This window comes from Plectropomus leopardus, chromosome 20, assembly GCF_026936395.1.
Source record: "Plectropomus leopardus strain MGB_pleo_1.0 chromosome 20, ASM2693639v1, whole genome shotgun sequence".
Taxonomy (NCBI): Eukaryota; Metazoa; Chordata; class Actinopteri; order Perciformes; family Serranidae; genus Plectropomus; species Plectropomus leopardus.
Genome location: NC_142195.1, coordinates 14,481,461 through 14,495,626, shown reverse-complemented (window position 1 = coordinate 14,495,626; position 14,166 = coordinate 14,481,461). Strand labels below are relative to the sequence as shown.

At 40.0% G+C, this 14,166-nt stretch overlaps 1 protein-coding gene across 2 annotated transcripts in view; it reads left to right on the top strand.

Moving 5' to 3' along the window:
• The first annotated feature begins 954 nt into the window (after positions 1-954).
• Positions 955-14,166, top strand: part of uhrf2 (ubiquitin like with PHD and ring finger domains 2) — a 40,283-nt gene continuing 27,071 nt past the window's right edge. The window contains exons 1-3 of one of the 2 annotated variants that reach the window (XM_088071118.1): positions 1,146-1,282; positions 2,777-2,811; positions 11,492-11,887. In XM_088071118.1, the coding sequence (XP_087927244.1) occupies positions 11,492-11,887 (396 nt within the window). In that variant the 5' untranslated portion in view covers positions 1,146-1,282; positions 2,777-2,811. Of the gene's footprint in view, positions 1,283-2,776; positions 2,812-11,491; positions 11,888-14,166 lie in introns of both variants that reach the window. The other variant, XM_042509154.2, reaches the window with a different exon arrangement.

Sequence of the window (14,166 nt, the reverse complement as noted above, 5' to 3'; positions counted from 1 at the left end):
TGATTTGTAAACAGGCAGCACTTTAAATCAATTCTGTAACTACCTGGAGCCAGTGGGTTCAGTTTTGCAGTTTCTCATTAGATCCATGAAGCCACATTCTGAATGTGTTACAGTTGTATAGTTGTTTTTTTGGGAAAACAGGAGACATGAGACTTGGTCTGTTGTAATCTTGTATTAAATACTACAACATTTTACCAGTGTTGGATTACTGGTTGGACAGTGGCCAACTGCCCTGGCCCTCAGACTTCCAGGGTCCAGCAAAAGCCCTAGGTTCACTGTGTGGTGACTCAGTGCAAAAGATCAATATCAGATTACATGATAAGGGCCTTAAATTGAGTCCTGCTTCATGAACTGATCTTGGAGTCTGTGTCAAAGTCTAGTTTAAGACCTAATTATCTCAGTTGATCCTGTGCCTACAGGGTGCATAGATAAATTTATGTTTGTTCAAGTCACGGTTTTCAAGTCATTAGGCCCCTGGGCAGAGAGATGTAAAGGGCCCCACATAAGGGCAAGACGCTCACACTTTGTGGTGGGTTTGTGTCTCTTTATAGTCATTGTGCATTTTTAAAAAATGTTTTGTGTCTCACTTAGACGACCAACTTTCCACCAAATTAGCTCTGATTCATAAACTAGTTCCCATCAGGATTCTTGGGACCTTGGTCCCATATACCAAACCAGCCTGCATTTCCCCCAGATTTGCATGGACCTGTGTAATCAAAAATGTGTCATCAATTTAGTAGCAAAATTGCAGATTACGTTACCTGCACAATTACGCTGGGTTATTTTAGATGTATGTTTATACCCAGCAAACAGGAATGGACCCTCTATTAATTGTTATCATCCCTAGATTTGCTCCAACAATACCTTCATGAAATTGCATTGAAGGAAGAGCTGTGCCTTTAACTGCTAACTTTGCTTACATGAACACTCGCGAGATTTGCTTGGCGCCGCGACCTCATGTGAGACACCTCCTGCGCGAGCCAGTCCGACGTTACCTCTGCAGAGGAAAACGCGATGGAGCCCTGAACATTTTTAATTTCTATCTCCTTTGACCCCTGGAAAAACAGTACTCGTATCCAAATACTGCTTTATCTGTTGTTTATTCGAGGCTTAACAGGGCGGTGCAACAATGTGGATCCAGGTTCGCACGATAGACGGGAAGGAGACGCGAACCGTTGAGGATCTTTCTAGATTGACCAAAATTGAGTCTTTACGGTTGAAAATACAGGACATCTTCAGTGTAAGCCCTCAACAGCAGCGTCTGTTCTACCGTGGAAAGCAGGTAAATTGTTGTTTTTGTGTCACCCCGTCATGCAACAGTCGGTTTTTTGGTGTTTTGGCATGGTTGCTGGAGAGTGTGAGTGGTCTTCTGGTGCTGTAGCCGTTTCGGACCCATGCGAGCTTCCTGTTTTGATAGGAATTCGCCAATAGTTGTTGCGCAAGAGCCCGGGGTACGCGATGTGCCAGCCCCCGAGAAAAACAGCAATATAACATGGATTTATGCTTATGGGGCCGTATTGCATTGTTTGGGCTGTGGAGGCGTACATGCAACAAATGTCTCACCGCCGTAGACATGTTTGTTTACATTGACGCGCGAGAGAAAAAAGACCATCGCCCTCTGTTTCCCACATGTACACCAAAGTAGTGCAAACAACCAGCCCGCATCACTCAACGACTAATTTGTTTTTAACCGAATATTATATATATTTACAAAGTGTCATTATATGTAATCACGCATTGCATTTCTGTTTTGTAGTTGTAACATGTGACGCCAGTAGCTCTAAACTGCGCTGATCTCCATTAGTGAGCCACCAGGCTTGTGCATGTGGTGTGTTATGATGATGGTAATGATAATTTGAGGAAGGAGGGGACTCGTGGCTCCACGTGCCCTGGCATCTAAAAGCAATGTAGTTGTGTTTACACCCTGGCGACACTACGGTGTACACACTGTACAGTGAAAAGTGTTTGTTGAAAAGATGCCGTCCTGTCTTCTCATGGCCTAAATTCATGCTGTATAGATTCAGAAGGATGAGTGACATAGTTGGTTGATAGTTTAGTTTAAATCTTTATTTCAAACATGCCGAATAAAATGGGAGAATGGAAATAATATATAAGTAACAAAAACAACAACAGAATGCCCAGTGGACATATTCAGTAAACACCATAAGTATTTGATGTCCGTGAGGGAGTAGGAGGAAATGATTACTTATCAAATTATAGCCCCTTTCTTTCAGTGTTATAAAAAAACAGTTTGATTGATAATTTAACTGAACAATACCGTTTTTGTGCATATTGCACATCCCAACTTTTTTCTTTCAGAATTGCATGGTTCTTAGCCATAAATTATTATTGTTCTTGTACTCTGGACATTTATCAAAACATTCTTCATCCAACAGTATGACTTGGACAGTTTGTAATATATACAGAAACAACTGTGGGAAAAATATATGTTTGGGCCATTACTTTTGTGTCCCTTTCTCTGTTCGGAAACTACTACAAAAACTACAATAATTGTTCTAGACTAGAATAATACGTCTTTGGCATTAAAGGTTTTTTTTTTACCACAAATTTGAAAATTAATTTATTACCTTTTACCTGTAGTGCTATTTATCAATCTAGATTGTATAGTGTGAGTTGCCGAGTGTTGGAGATGTTGGCCATAGAGATGTCCTCTTCTCTCAAAGATAATGATAACTAAATGGTGTTTGGCTCTTTATGCACTGCAGTGCTGATTTTCTTTTTTAATGGAAAAACTTAACAGTTATGTCTCTTTCAGGACACCGTTACTCAAGATAATCTACCTTCCATGTTGTAAGTAATTTAATTTAGGAACTATTTTCTCTCTGCGGAACTACACCTGCTGCACAGATGAAAGCGTACATCTATACTGCAAACTAACCTCTCAGCCAATGTTACAGCTTGGCCAAGGAGGACGCCATTAATGTTTCTATCCTGCGCTGTCACGAGCACAAGCTTCTCATTCATGAGTGGGTGCCTGCTTTGTTCTACACAGTGCTTTGGTGGTGGGTATTCCTTGGTAGAGAGAAAATAAAATAGTTCCTACACAAAACTGCTCACAACAAAGTCTGTGGATTATTTTGAGAAACTGGGTTGTGACTTCTGGAAAGAGACATCGCTGTTGAGTATTTCAAACATATTTTTTGTAGCTTTGACCACCACAAGCTGAGTGTCATCTAGTTTAATTATATTGGAGAGAAGGCAGAAATCTTAACGGCCAATATCTCCAACATTTGGCAGTTCCAAAACAATTAAGACTGATAAGTAGCTCCACAGGTAGGAGGAAAAATATGTATTGATTTTAGGGTAAACTGCCCCTTTAATATCATTCTACATCCTACAGCATGACTCAGTTTGTAATACAAAAACCAACAGTCCACTGTTTAGACCAGTAGTGCAGCGTCACCTCCTTTTGGAGGAAACTAGTGCAACAACCACACCAATTGTCGAAGAGTAAAAAAATGTGTGGTTTTAAGGCTACGACCAGACACTAGACGTTTTAGTCACTTTCTTGGTTGAATGGCAAATCCACACGCTGTGAAATCTTGTTTTTTTTTTTTGTTTTTTTTTTTAAGAAATGTGATGATTCATGTATAACTGTGAACAGATGTTAGAGTACCTTTTCTCTCTCACACATATTGATAGTTTAATGTTATTGAAGGGAAGACATTAGCATGCAAACTGTAATTTGCCACCGTGACACTGACACACGTGTTTGTGTGTGTCATGGTGGATGGCCGCGTGCTGTCTCAAAGCCTGTGGTTTGCTTTTTAACACACAGGCATATTTTATAATCCACCACAGACACACACTTGCATTGTAACCGCAACTGTTAAAGCAGAGTAAGCAATCAATATTTTGAAAATGTATTTCTTGCACCCATATATGTAGTGCTGTTATATGACAAGAGTGCAGTCTGTATCATTCGCTTTTTATGTTGTCTTTCTTCAAATATGTGAACATAAAAGAATCACAATATAAAAGAGGGACTAGCCAATGGTATCTTAATGTGTATGAAGTGTGAAATGTTAGTTAAAGCCTTCACTGTACCAGCTGTTGTTCTATCAGTAATAAGCAAAAGATGCTCACCGCTGACAGGACACTGGTGTCATGATTTATTTAGTATTCGAGCATAACATTACAACACTGATATTAACACAGTGTATGACTCAGCCAGGCAGATAAGCCCCCAGGAAGCACACAGCCCACATGATGTGTTGATCTCACATTGTTTACATTTTGTCACACTTTACTTCATTCATGTGTCATACGGCATTATAGGCCAAGAAATTTCTTTTCTAAATCATTTCTGCATGTTAAAGTTGTCTCACCCACTTCCTGTTGTGTAATTAAATGATAATGAAGTCACAAACGAGAACAGTCTGAGTCACAGAGGCTACAATGGGTTGGTTTTCTTCGCTGTTTGTGTGCTGTGTATACTGCCGGATAAAGAGAGAAAAAATACCTCAATAACTGTTTCTTTTACTTTTAATGCCTTAAATGCTTCTGTATGTTTCTCTGTCGGCAACAATATGCTTTTTTTGTCAAAACTATGGTTTACTTGGCAAACTGTAGTTGCGGAAAGAAATAGTGTGTTACACCTTTTGCGCCAGTGTCCTTGTATGTATTTTTTGACGTATTTGTACTTATTAACTAGTAAAATATGGGCAGTTGTTCGTAGAAGTTTTTCTAAAATTGACAAAACCCTTTTGCAATTTAAAAAAAGCACAAAGCATGACATCATTAAAAGTAGTAGCTCCAGTGTAATTACCATTTGATTTTTAAACAGTTATCTCTTATGCTGGAGTTGTCATGGACTGTTGGAGCACTGGTTGCAAAGGCTAGGCCCGTTCAGTAAATCCTGTGCTTCCTTCAATTCACTGGAAAATAAGTGGGGAAGGTTGATTAGGGGGGATTTCCATATGTTAAGTAATGCGTGGAATGAGCCAGTGACACGCAGCATACCCTAGCTAGTGCCCTTACATGCACGTCCTGCGCTCTGTTCGGATTTAGACTTGTAGCAGAGTAACTCAGTCTAATTCCTTTTCAAAATGGCGTCTTGTTTTTCCCTCCAGCTCACTGCGCACGCTGCCTCTCCAGTTCAAAGTCATGCTTGCCCTTGACTTGGAGGGGTCTCAAGCCAGCAGCCGCACAACTTTGCCTCAGTGTTGTTTGGTTTTTATGGCTTTTTGCAATTTGCGCCTCTCATTGTGAGCCTGTTTCACTTTGAACATTGTCTCATGTCACTCACATTCACGAGCAAACCCACACACACACACACACACACACACACACACACACACACACACACACACCTTCACTGTCCATGCTGCCTCTCTGCTCAACGCCCACTCTCACTTTTACAGTAGACTTCTCATTTACTAATTTAAAAAAAGGTTATGCCTGTTTTTTAGGTGGTTTAAAGCTCAGATTGTATTGTGTGTGTGTGATTCAAATATGAGACTGTTCACTTTTTTTTCTATCAAGGCAGCAACATGTTTCATGTTGAAATGGATGGGCTGTCCTCCGGTGTTAGCTGTTGCCTATTGTTGGGCTGTAGGAAAGCTTTATTGGCTAGCCTCCTTTCACGCAGACAGTCGCTGTGACCTAGATATCGTCACAATTTGATTATACATGCATTGATGTTGTGGCTCCTCGATTGATGGGTTTTTTCTTTGGGCATTGCCAAGCTGTAGAATTTCACAGAGACTTTCAGGGGAAGTGGAGTTGGCTGCAGCCATGCATGTACACAGTCACACCCTTCTTCGACAGATAGGCTGGACAAAGAGCAAAGACAAAGAGAGGCACGAAACCTACTACAACCACAACTGCAGGCTCTCAAACACTCCCACGTGTTTTCATAGTTTTTCCGCTCCTTCTCATAGCACATTGCGCTTGCATAGTGGTTAAATGTCCGGCCTGTTAACTTTCAGCCCTTTCACCTGCATTATGAATAGCAGGGTTTCCCCTTTATAGTATAGGGCTTTTTTTAAGCTCAGATTACCAGAGAACTGCCCAGATTTATACACCCCTTATTGTGCTACATTTCTTGGGTTTGGATTTCTTGCATTAATAAAGGGACATGTTTGCAGCAGGTAATAAAAACGAATGGCATCTAAATGTGATGTGATCTAAATGTAAACAGAAAAGGCATCTCGCAACCAAATCAAAAATGCTGGATTGCAACCTGTCAGTATCAATAGAGACTAATGCTACACAGCAATTCAATCTACATTTTGTTATTTATGCTTTCTGTTAATAACAAAAGGTTGTTTACATCAAAGCACAGTATACAAACCATTTGTAATTGTGATTAGTTGTGCCCCCCCCCCCTTCAAAAAAAGAAAAAAATGTCATCTATTTGCCAAACTCAATAATGTTCCATAGACTTAGGACAAATTTATATAGTTAAAAACACTGTACTTCTAACTCAAAATCATTTAGTTAATTAATAGTGGTCGTGTCTATATCAAGCTTGCAAAAGCCCACACTCACTATAAATTGCATTTATACTCTACTCTACTATTTTGTCCTACTTTCTTCATTCTTTATGACAAAGTATCACACAATTCATACATAAAAAAGGTAGAAATACTGTGAGCTCATAGACTTTTGTAGCACTGTGTTAGAGTGGTTTCTCCCAAGGAATCTTGGATTTATTTGTATTATAACACTGCTTGATGTAATTATAGGAATATTGCACTAACAAGCTGGACAATTATTTAAATATTTCACTATTTAACAAATTTGGCATGATGACAAAATGTTCAGACTGAACTCTGCAGCCCAGCACAGCTCACAGTTTTTTGCTCAGCTTTTACTGTAGGAACGAACATCAAGTAATAAAAAGAGCCGCAAACAGAGGCACAAAACAACCTTTGTCACCTTTCCAGGTAATTGGTACTAATTAACAGAAGAAATTTTTGATAAAAGATTGAATGACTGCAGGCTGAATAAGGGATAAAGACCAAAGATGCAGGCTTGTTATATGGCAGGCACACAGACACACCCCATGTCATTGTTTTTAGGAAATCTGACCTATTTTGCTCAGCTCTTTGCTAAGAAGGCCTGTGGGCGGAGACAAGGGCGATGAAGAAAATCGTGTAGGAGTAAGGGGTTTGGATGTCCTGCCTAGCAAAAAAGGCTAATTTCTGCTCAGCTACAAAATCTCCCCTCGACCAGCAGCATGGGTCCGGTGTGGATCATCAACATCTTTTTACCAGTTTTCTAGAATTTATATTAAATGGGCCACCATGTTTTTCTTTCAGTTTGGGTCTACCTCTCGTTAATGGTTTTCAGTCATTGCTATGCAGGGATAGATGCTAAGTAGGTGTTGCAGAGTTGCTTTAATTTCAGGATGATTTCTGCATTAAGAGATTTTAAAGCTTCACAGTTAGATCATGTGTGACAGCTTGTTGGCACCATAATTAAACTTAACACAATATTACAGCCAAATCTCTCCCCAGCCACACATTCTGCTCTGTGAACTATTCTCCATCACTCATATAAACTGATACAGAATAGGCAAAATTGGTTAAAATCTTTTTTTGGCCTACAGTATGTACAGTAGTTTTTACACAACCCCAGTAGCATTTTGGAAGGCATGTTTTTGTGTTTTTCGTAGTTTTTTTTTCTTTTTCTTTTTTTTTGGTGATTTTTATAGACATCTTAGAAATTTGGGTGGTTCTATTCATGTATTTATCTTTGTTTTTTTGAAAGGCACATTTTCTTAAAATCACCAAAAAAGACACCATTAACCACAGCGAGAGACTATTAAAAACAGAAATTATTGTTGGATTTTTAAATTTCCAATGCTCACATCAGTTGCAATGCTGAAGTTTTATTTTAACAGAGTTTAAATCTTATATGTTTGAAAAATGCTTGGCAAGTGGGGTAAGAAAAGGAAAATAATGGGTCCTTGAAAAGTCATGGAAAAGCTTTGAAATTGTGTCCATGACTATGTGTGGGAACCCCGAATTAATGTTTGAAAGACCAACAGAGAGATTAGCTTTTCTATTTCACTCAACAATGTGATACTCATATACACATGCAAGCACACACATGCTGTTAGCACGCCAAGGATTTTTGACTCTGATTTGTTTTAGCCTTTTGTCAAATCTTAAGTGTCTGTGGTCTGTCTGAAGCTTTGTTATGATTTGTGCTCGGGATTGAGGTCTCCCTCTGGAACACACATCTCACAGAGTCACGCAATGAAGATACCAGAAGCGATGTGTTTTTTTGATCATTCTGCATTATTTATGACGAAGGAGAAAATGTCATATCCTTGATGATGGTATTCGCCCTACACGCTAGACAGAGTCAGCAAGCCAATATTTCTGTCAAAGAGAATCTTGACCTCCGTGAATGTACGAAACATTTTTGCCTGTTTAGATGGTGGTTCTTTGTCTGAAGGATTATTCAGCTGGTTATTACTGATGTCAGGGCTGTAGCACCTCGCAGTGAGAGGCTGATCACACAATGAAGGCGCAGTGGAAAGCGAGCGCAGCTTAGATATCATTTATTAGGTCTGGTGTGGTGCATGAAATTCCACTGTATATTGTTCTGATACTGTCTGCGTAATTCTCCGTCCATCTGCTTCTCAACAGTGAGGCTGCCTGCTGTAGGTCCTACCAGCAGTCTTATTGTCTGTGTAGGATTTTCTCTGTTATTGTGATTGTTTGCCTTTTTCAATGCAGTATCTAGTAGCTCAAGACAGAGACAATCACTGAGACTAAATCGAAGACCGAGTTTAGGCAGGGAGACAAAGAAATGCTGAGATAGACCACCACAGAAAAACAGACAGACAGGTGAGTATAGCAACCACTGTATGGCTGTGTTTGCACCACTGCTCCTCTGATCTAAATTTCATGAGACTATTAAAAACAGGGAGGGATGGGGGAAATTGCGCTTGCTCCCTCTACTGCTCTCCCTGCTACGCCTCCAACTGCTCTCCTCCTCGCTGTCAAATAACGAAGAAGAGGAGGGGAGCGCGCGCGAGAGAGTGGCGGCCATGCTCGTCTCTCCAGTACAATGGGCTTGTGGGGTTGAGGGCTGAAATGAATAGCTGATGTCTGTAATGAGTTGGCGTGTCTGCCATGAGCTCCATTCCTAAGGCAGTAGCTGTACTGTACGCTTAACAGTAGATCAGTTGTTGTGGAAGAGTAAATATGGGTTTCTAACGGGCCCTCATCTATTCTCCAAGAGCTTGTTTTTTCTCGAGAGAACCATTTTGTGATGCCCATTCGCCACGCTGCCTGAAAGGGTCGCGCTTATGATGATGGTTGTGGTGGGTTGGTGTCGACAGAAATTGTATACATGATTCAGGTTCATGGGGGTGGGGGGTGGGGGTGCTCTCTTTTGGTTGTCATAGCAACCCAGTCATTTCTTTCCCCCAGCTACGTCTCCTATCACTTTAATTCATGCATTTGTTTTCTTTATTTATTTTTTTCTTTTATTTCTTGTTGAAAACTGGTTGTGGGTTACATGCGAGTGGTGCTGCAGTTTAGCATCCATTTCTATCGGGCTGGATATGTAAACAAATACAAACATGGCGAATCACCAGTTCCTGTTTCATGGTCTTCTCCCTTTAAAAAAAAAAATCTAAATCAGCTCAGCGGTTCACTTTGCTGTAAAGTTATTTGCATTCAATCACTAGCTAACTAACATCGGCTCATTTCAGAGCAGATGCCGTTGCTGTGGACTCCCAAGCAACGTCTTTAAACACCACTGGTGTACTGAAAGGCATGTGGATTTATTGAAGTGCCGTGTGTGTATTTTGATGTCCTCTGTATGCTGTGAGTTCAACAGTACATAATCGTTGGTCTCACTGTGCTCAATGTTGTCTTCTGTCTTGTGTGTTCTTTGTTTGTCCTTGACAAGCAGCCGAGTGTGTTTGTCTGAGGGCACTTCGTGACACAGTGGTGTTCGTATCATATCACATAGATGTCTATAAGGGAAGAAATTTGAGAAAAAATGTAATAAAGGATGTCTTTTACGAACATCTGTGCAATTGTCTATACACACCATCTTTGGGCAGGTTAATGCCTAGTAAAGTAAAGCCCTTTTTCGGCTACAGGGCCGCTACGACATCTCTTTTTCATGCTGCCTTTGCTTTTTTACACAGAAGCAAACAAGGGCAAGAACATGCTGCTCCAGTGTGTGATTATAGATAGCATGCCGCCATTACAGAAGAAAACGAGGCATGAGTGGCGTGATGTTAAAAGGCCAAGACACCAGGCAGACAGTTGGCCTTCAGCTTGTCACTGCAGTGTGTCCTGCACCATTGGCCCTTGTAGACCCATGTCAGGTTTTTGTGGCCAATCTAGCATGTTAAATCTGCAGCAACAATGGAGCCTGTTGTTAAATGATATCACTCTAACAGGCTGTTCAGCTCTGCGCACAAAAAAAACAAACAAACAAAAATAAATAATGTAAACAAACAGCTAAAGTTAAGAAGGAGTGAGGTCGAAATAAACTTTCTACATGAGGTAAGATAGTTTTACTTTGACCAGTAAGCTCTTAACAGAACTATTTCCCTGATGATTTGTGTTGTTGTTTACTGGCGCACGGTAAATATGCTTCATTCTTTCAATAGTGGGTTGTGTTGTTAATGTGCTAACTGGCTAACTAGCATTGTGGCAGTCTTCCAGTTTCCCCTTTTGATCATTGAATACAGACGACCGCCACCAGCTGGTATGGAGGGGTATCTCCTTTCACGCAGGCGCAGAACATAAGCGCTTGTTGGCGGTCACTTTGGTGTGTTCCTGTACAACTTTTTGGCCAAAACACGGCAACGTGAGGTGACACAGCAGGGGGCTTTTGTTGCCACACGTTCTCTGATGCCGGCTTGGTGTGTCATGGCCTTAACACAACAGTGTCTGAATCTTGTGTGACACAAAACATGCGTCAGAAGCACTTTTTGAACAATGATAATTGCAAAACATGTCAATAACAATCATTTAGCGTATCTGGTACATAGTGGCTGATGTCGAACTTTGCTCAAAGGGTAAAACATGTCAAAATGTCTTGCCCATGGTCCCGTCCTGTCGGCTGGCCCATTTACATAGATGCTGTAGCATACTGTCCATACTGTACATACCTTCCCATGCTGCCTTAAAGACAAGACAAATCTGTCTCCCAATTCTGCGATGGTACCTTATATACAAAATAGCGAGGCGGCATAGTGCAATATTATGAATAGGCAGTGTAAAAGGACCTTAAAATGCAATTGCTGCAATAACTAGTTGAAAGAAATTTTATTTTAGAAACATTTTCTTTTAAATGTCGTTATTTGATTTTTTAAATGTAAAAGTCAACTGAATACATTTGGGGTTAATGACTAGAAAATAACAAGACTTTTGAAAACTGTAAGTAATGAAAATAATTATGTGTTGAAGCATTATATTCAATTGTAAATCTGTAAAGCTGAGTGTATCCATACATGTCAGTGGCGTTTTTATTTTTATCCTTTTAGATGGAGGATGGACAGACACTGTTTGACTACAATGTGGGACTCAATGACATTGTCCAGCTGCTGATTCGCTCACAGACCGACCCTCCAGACAGCCCCGCCACTAAGGACCCCTCTGGTGTGTCCTGTGGATCAGCTCCCCCTCCCGACTCAAGGTCGGAAAGCTGCAACTCCCCAGCTCCCGCCTCCCCCGCTGCTATGGAAACCTCCACCAATATAGACAATGACAGCAGCAGCGTTACCACCAGCACTGTTAACGAAACAAAGCCGGATGCTAGCGCTACCAGTAACTCAGCCAGTCCCAAAAATGGGTTCAACTCCTCCAGTCCGGCATGCGACACCCAGCCGCCCACATCCAGCAGAAACACACTAATCGACCCAGGGATTGGTGTGTACAAGGTGAGTATTAGAGACTAACTGTCTGGGAATAATTTGCAGGGTTTTGCAGGGAACTGGTTTAACTCTTAGTTAAATTACAGTGCATAAGTCCGGGAATACTTTGAAAATCAGACATTTTAAACTTTATGTTAACATAATTTATTAGTGGTTTAATTTAGCTTACATGAAACATGATGTGTGCATAACTTTGCGTACAGTGTTTTATACGTTAAAACTTTAGTTGGTAACTTTTACAAAAATAACTTTGTTGTACTGGGAGAAACTGTTACAACATTCACGCAGTAGTACATTAGACCGATGATCAGTGAAAAAAATCATTTCCTCTTCTTCCTATTAATACTCTCTAACGGCATTACCACACATGAACAAAAACAACCAATCGGATCCAAAGAATCTCTTATGCAGCTGTCAATCATGACTCAATCAACTTTAGTCAAACTGTTAAACAAGGCAGCGCTGATCAAACATGAATTGAGATTCTGTTACTGCATTACCTATTTCTCGCATCAAATATTTTCATAAACGCCAGTTGGCAGGAGGCCAGGTCACAAACTTTCTCATATTACAGCTAAACAGTACACTAAAACATGTTTATGAAGACATTTCAAGCAAGAAATGGGTAATTCAGTATCAGCACCTGCCTAGTTTGGCATTTAGATCGCAGTTAATGAGCAGTGATTGACATCCTGATGCATTAGAGACTCCTCGGCTCTGATTGTTTTGGGTTTTTTCCCGTTTGCTGTGGTAAATTTTAGCAAATGGTATTAGTACAAGAAGTGGGTGGAAATATTTTTTTTCACAGATTATATGTCTCAAGATCTTCTGTGTGGATATAGTGACAGTTTCAGTCAATATGACATAAAGTTATTTTTATATAAGTCACCAACTGTATCTAAAATGTGCCTTTCATAGATTGTATGTTCTTGCAATTTGAACACAAAAAAGCTGTAGGACAAACAGATATGATTTTAGTCTTCCTCTTGCATGTGGTGATTTCTTTTTTTTTCCCATTCCTTTTCCCACTGTTTTGTGCTGTACCTCAGACTGCTTAGATACAGTATTTCAGCCAAATACATCCCTCAATTTTCATTACTGAACTGCTCTGTCTTTATGTCAGATACCCTGAATGCCTTTAATTTATTAGAACTAATGTTGTGCACACAAGCATGTGGCTAACCTAGCCAGGGTTAGCCAGCCACATGCAAAACCACACATAAGAAACAGTCTTTACCACCCTGCCACTAACCAACTTACAGGTTATAAATAGACGGCAGTCCAAACCAGTATGTTGGTGAGTCTACTGTGTTTAACTGATCTTTGCTGGCTGGCTGACCCACATGTCTGAGAATTATATGTGTGGGACTAGTCTTGCTTTGATGCCAAAAATCCAACCCAGCATGCGGGACGATCAATACTGTAACTAAGTAGATGAGTTGTAAATTGTGCAACTTCACTGGATATCAAGGTCACATGCCTTTACAGGCTTTAAACATTCACTGCAGACTCAGACATATTTTATGGTTTTTCACAAAGAAGCACATAGCCAAGCAGTGCCACAGATGAAATTTATTTCAAGAATGCATCTCCAGTATTTGTTCACACACTAAGAAGGACATCATGAATCTCACTATGACATTAAATGTTAAAGAAATATCATGCAGAGTCCTAATGGATGTATAAGGTGAAATGTTTTTTTCTGTTTACATAGGCTTCACAAAAGCACACATATTCAGATGACAAAAAAGTAGGTGCTGGACAAGAGACAATGCATGTGAAGAAAAAGCATTTTCAATGTGTGTACTACACATTGCCCATAAATTATATCGCTCACAGTACTCTAGTATTTTAAGGAGTTCCTCCAAAATTTCAGAATACTGCTGCCAAATTTATATTCTGCATGTGTAATACAGTAAAAACAAAAACAGAAAACGAGTAAGGTACAATATAAAACATTCATAGTAAGGTATCATCTCAATGAAACTGCTATGACAGAAGATCGCATTGAGAGCTTTTTAAGGTCCAAAATAAATAAACAGGTTATGAAAACTCTACCTATTGGTCCAAGAGAAGAAAAACAGCAAATGGAAATGCACATAATTATGTTATCAAGATATAGACAAGTAGACTTCTGTAAACTTTTCCCCTTCTAGGAATGTCAAAAACGTGCCCAATCTGCACAAACATCTAACTTGCACGAGTTATGAATACCCAGAATAGGAGAACATGTCTAAAAATCCGACACTCTATAATGGTTTTATTTAAAGTATATGATGTGCAGC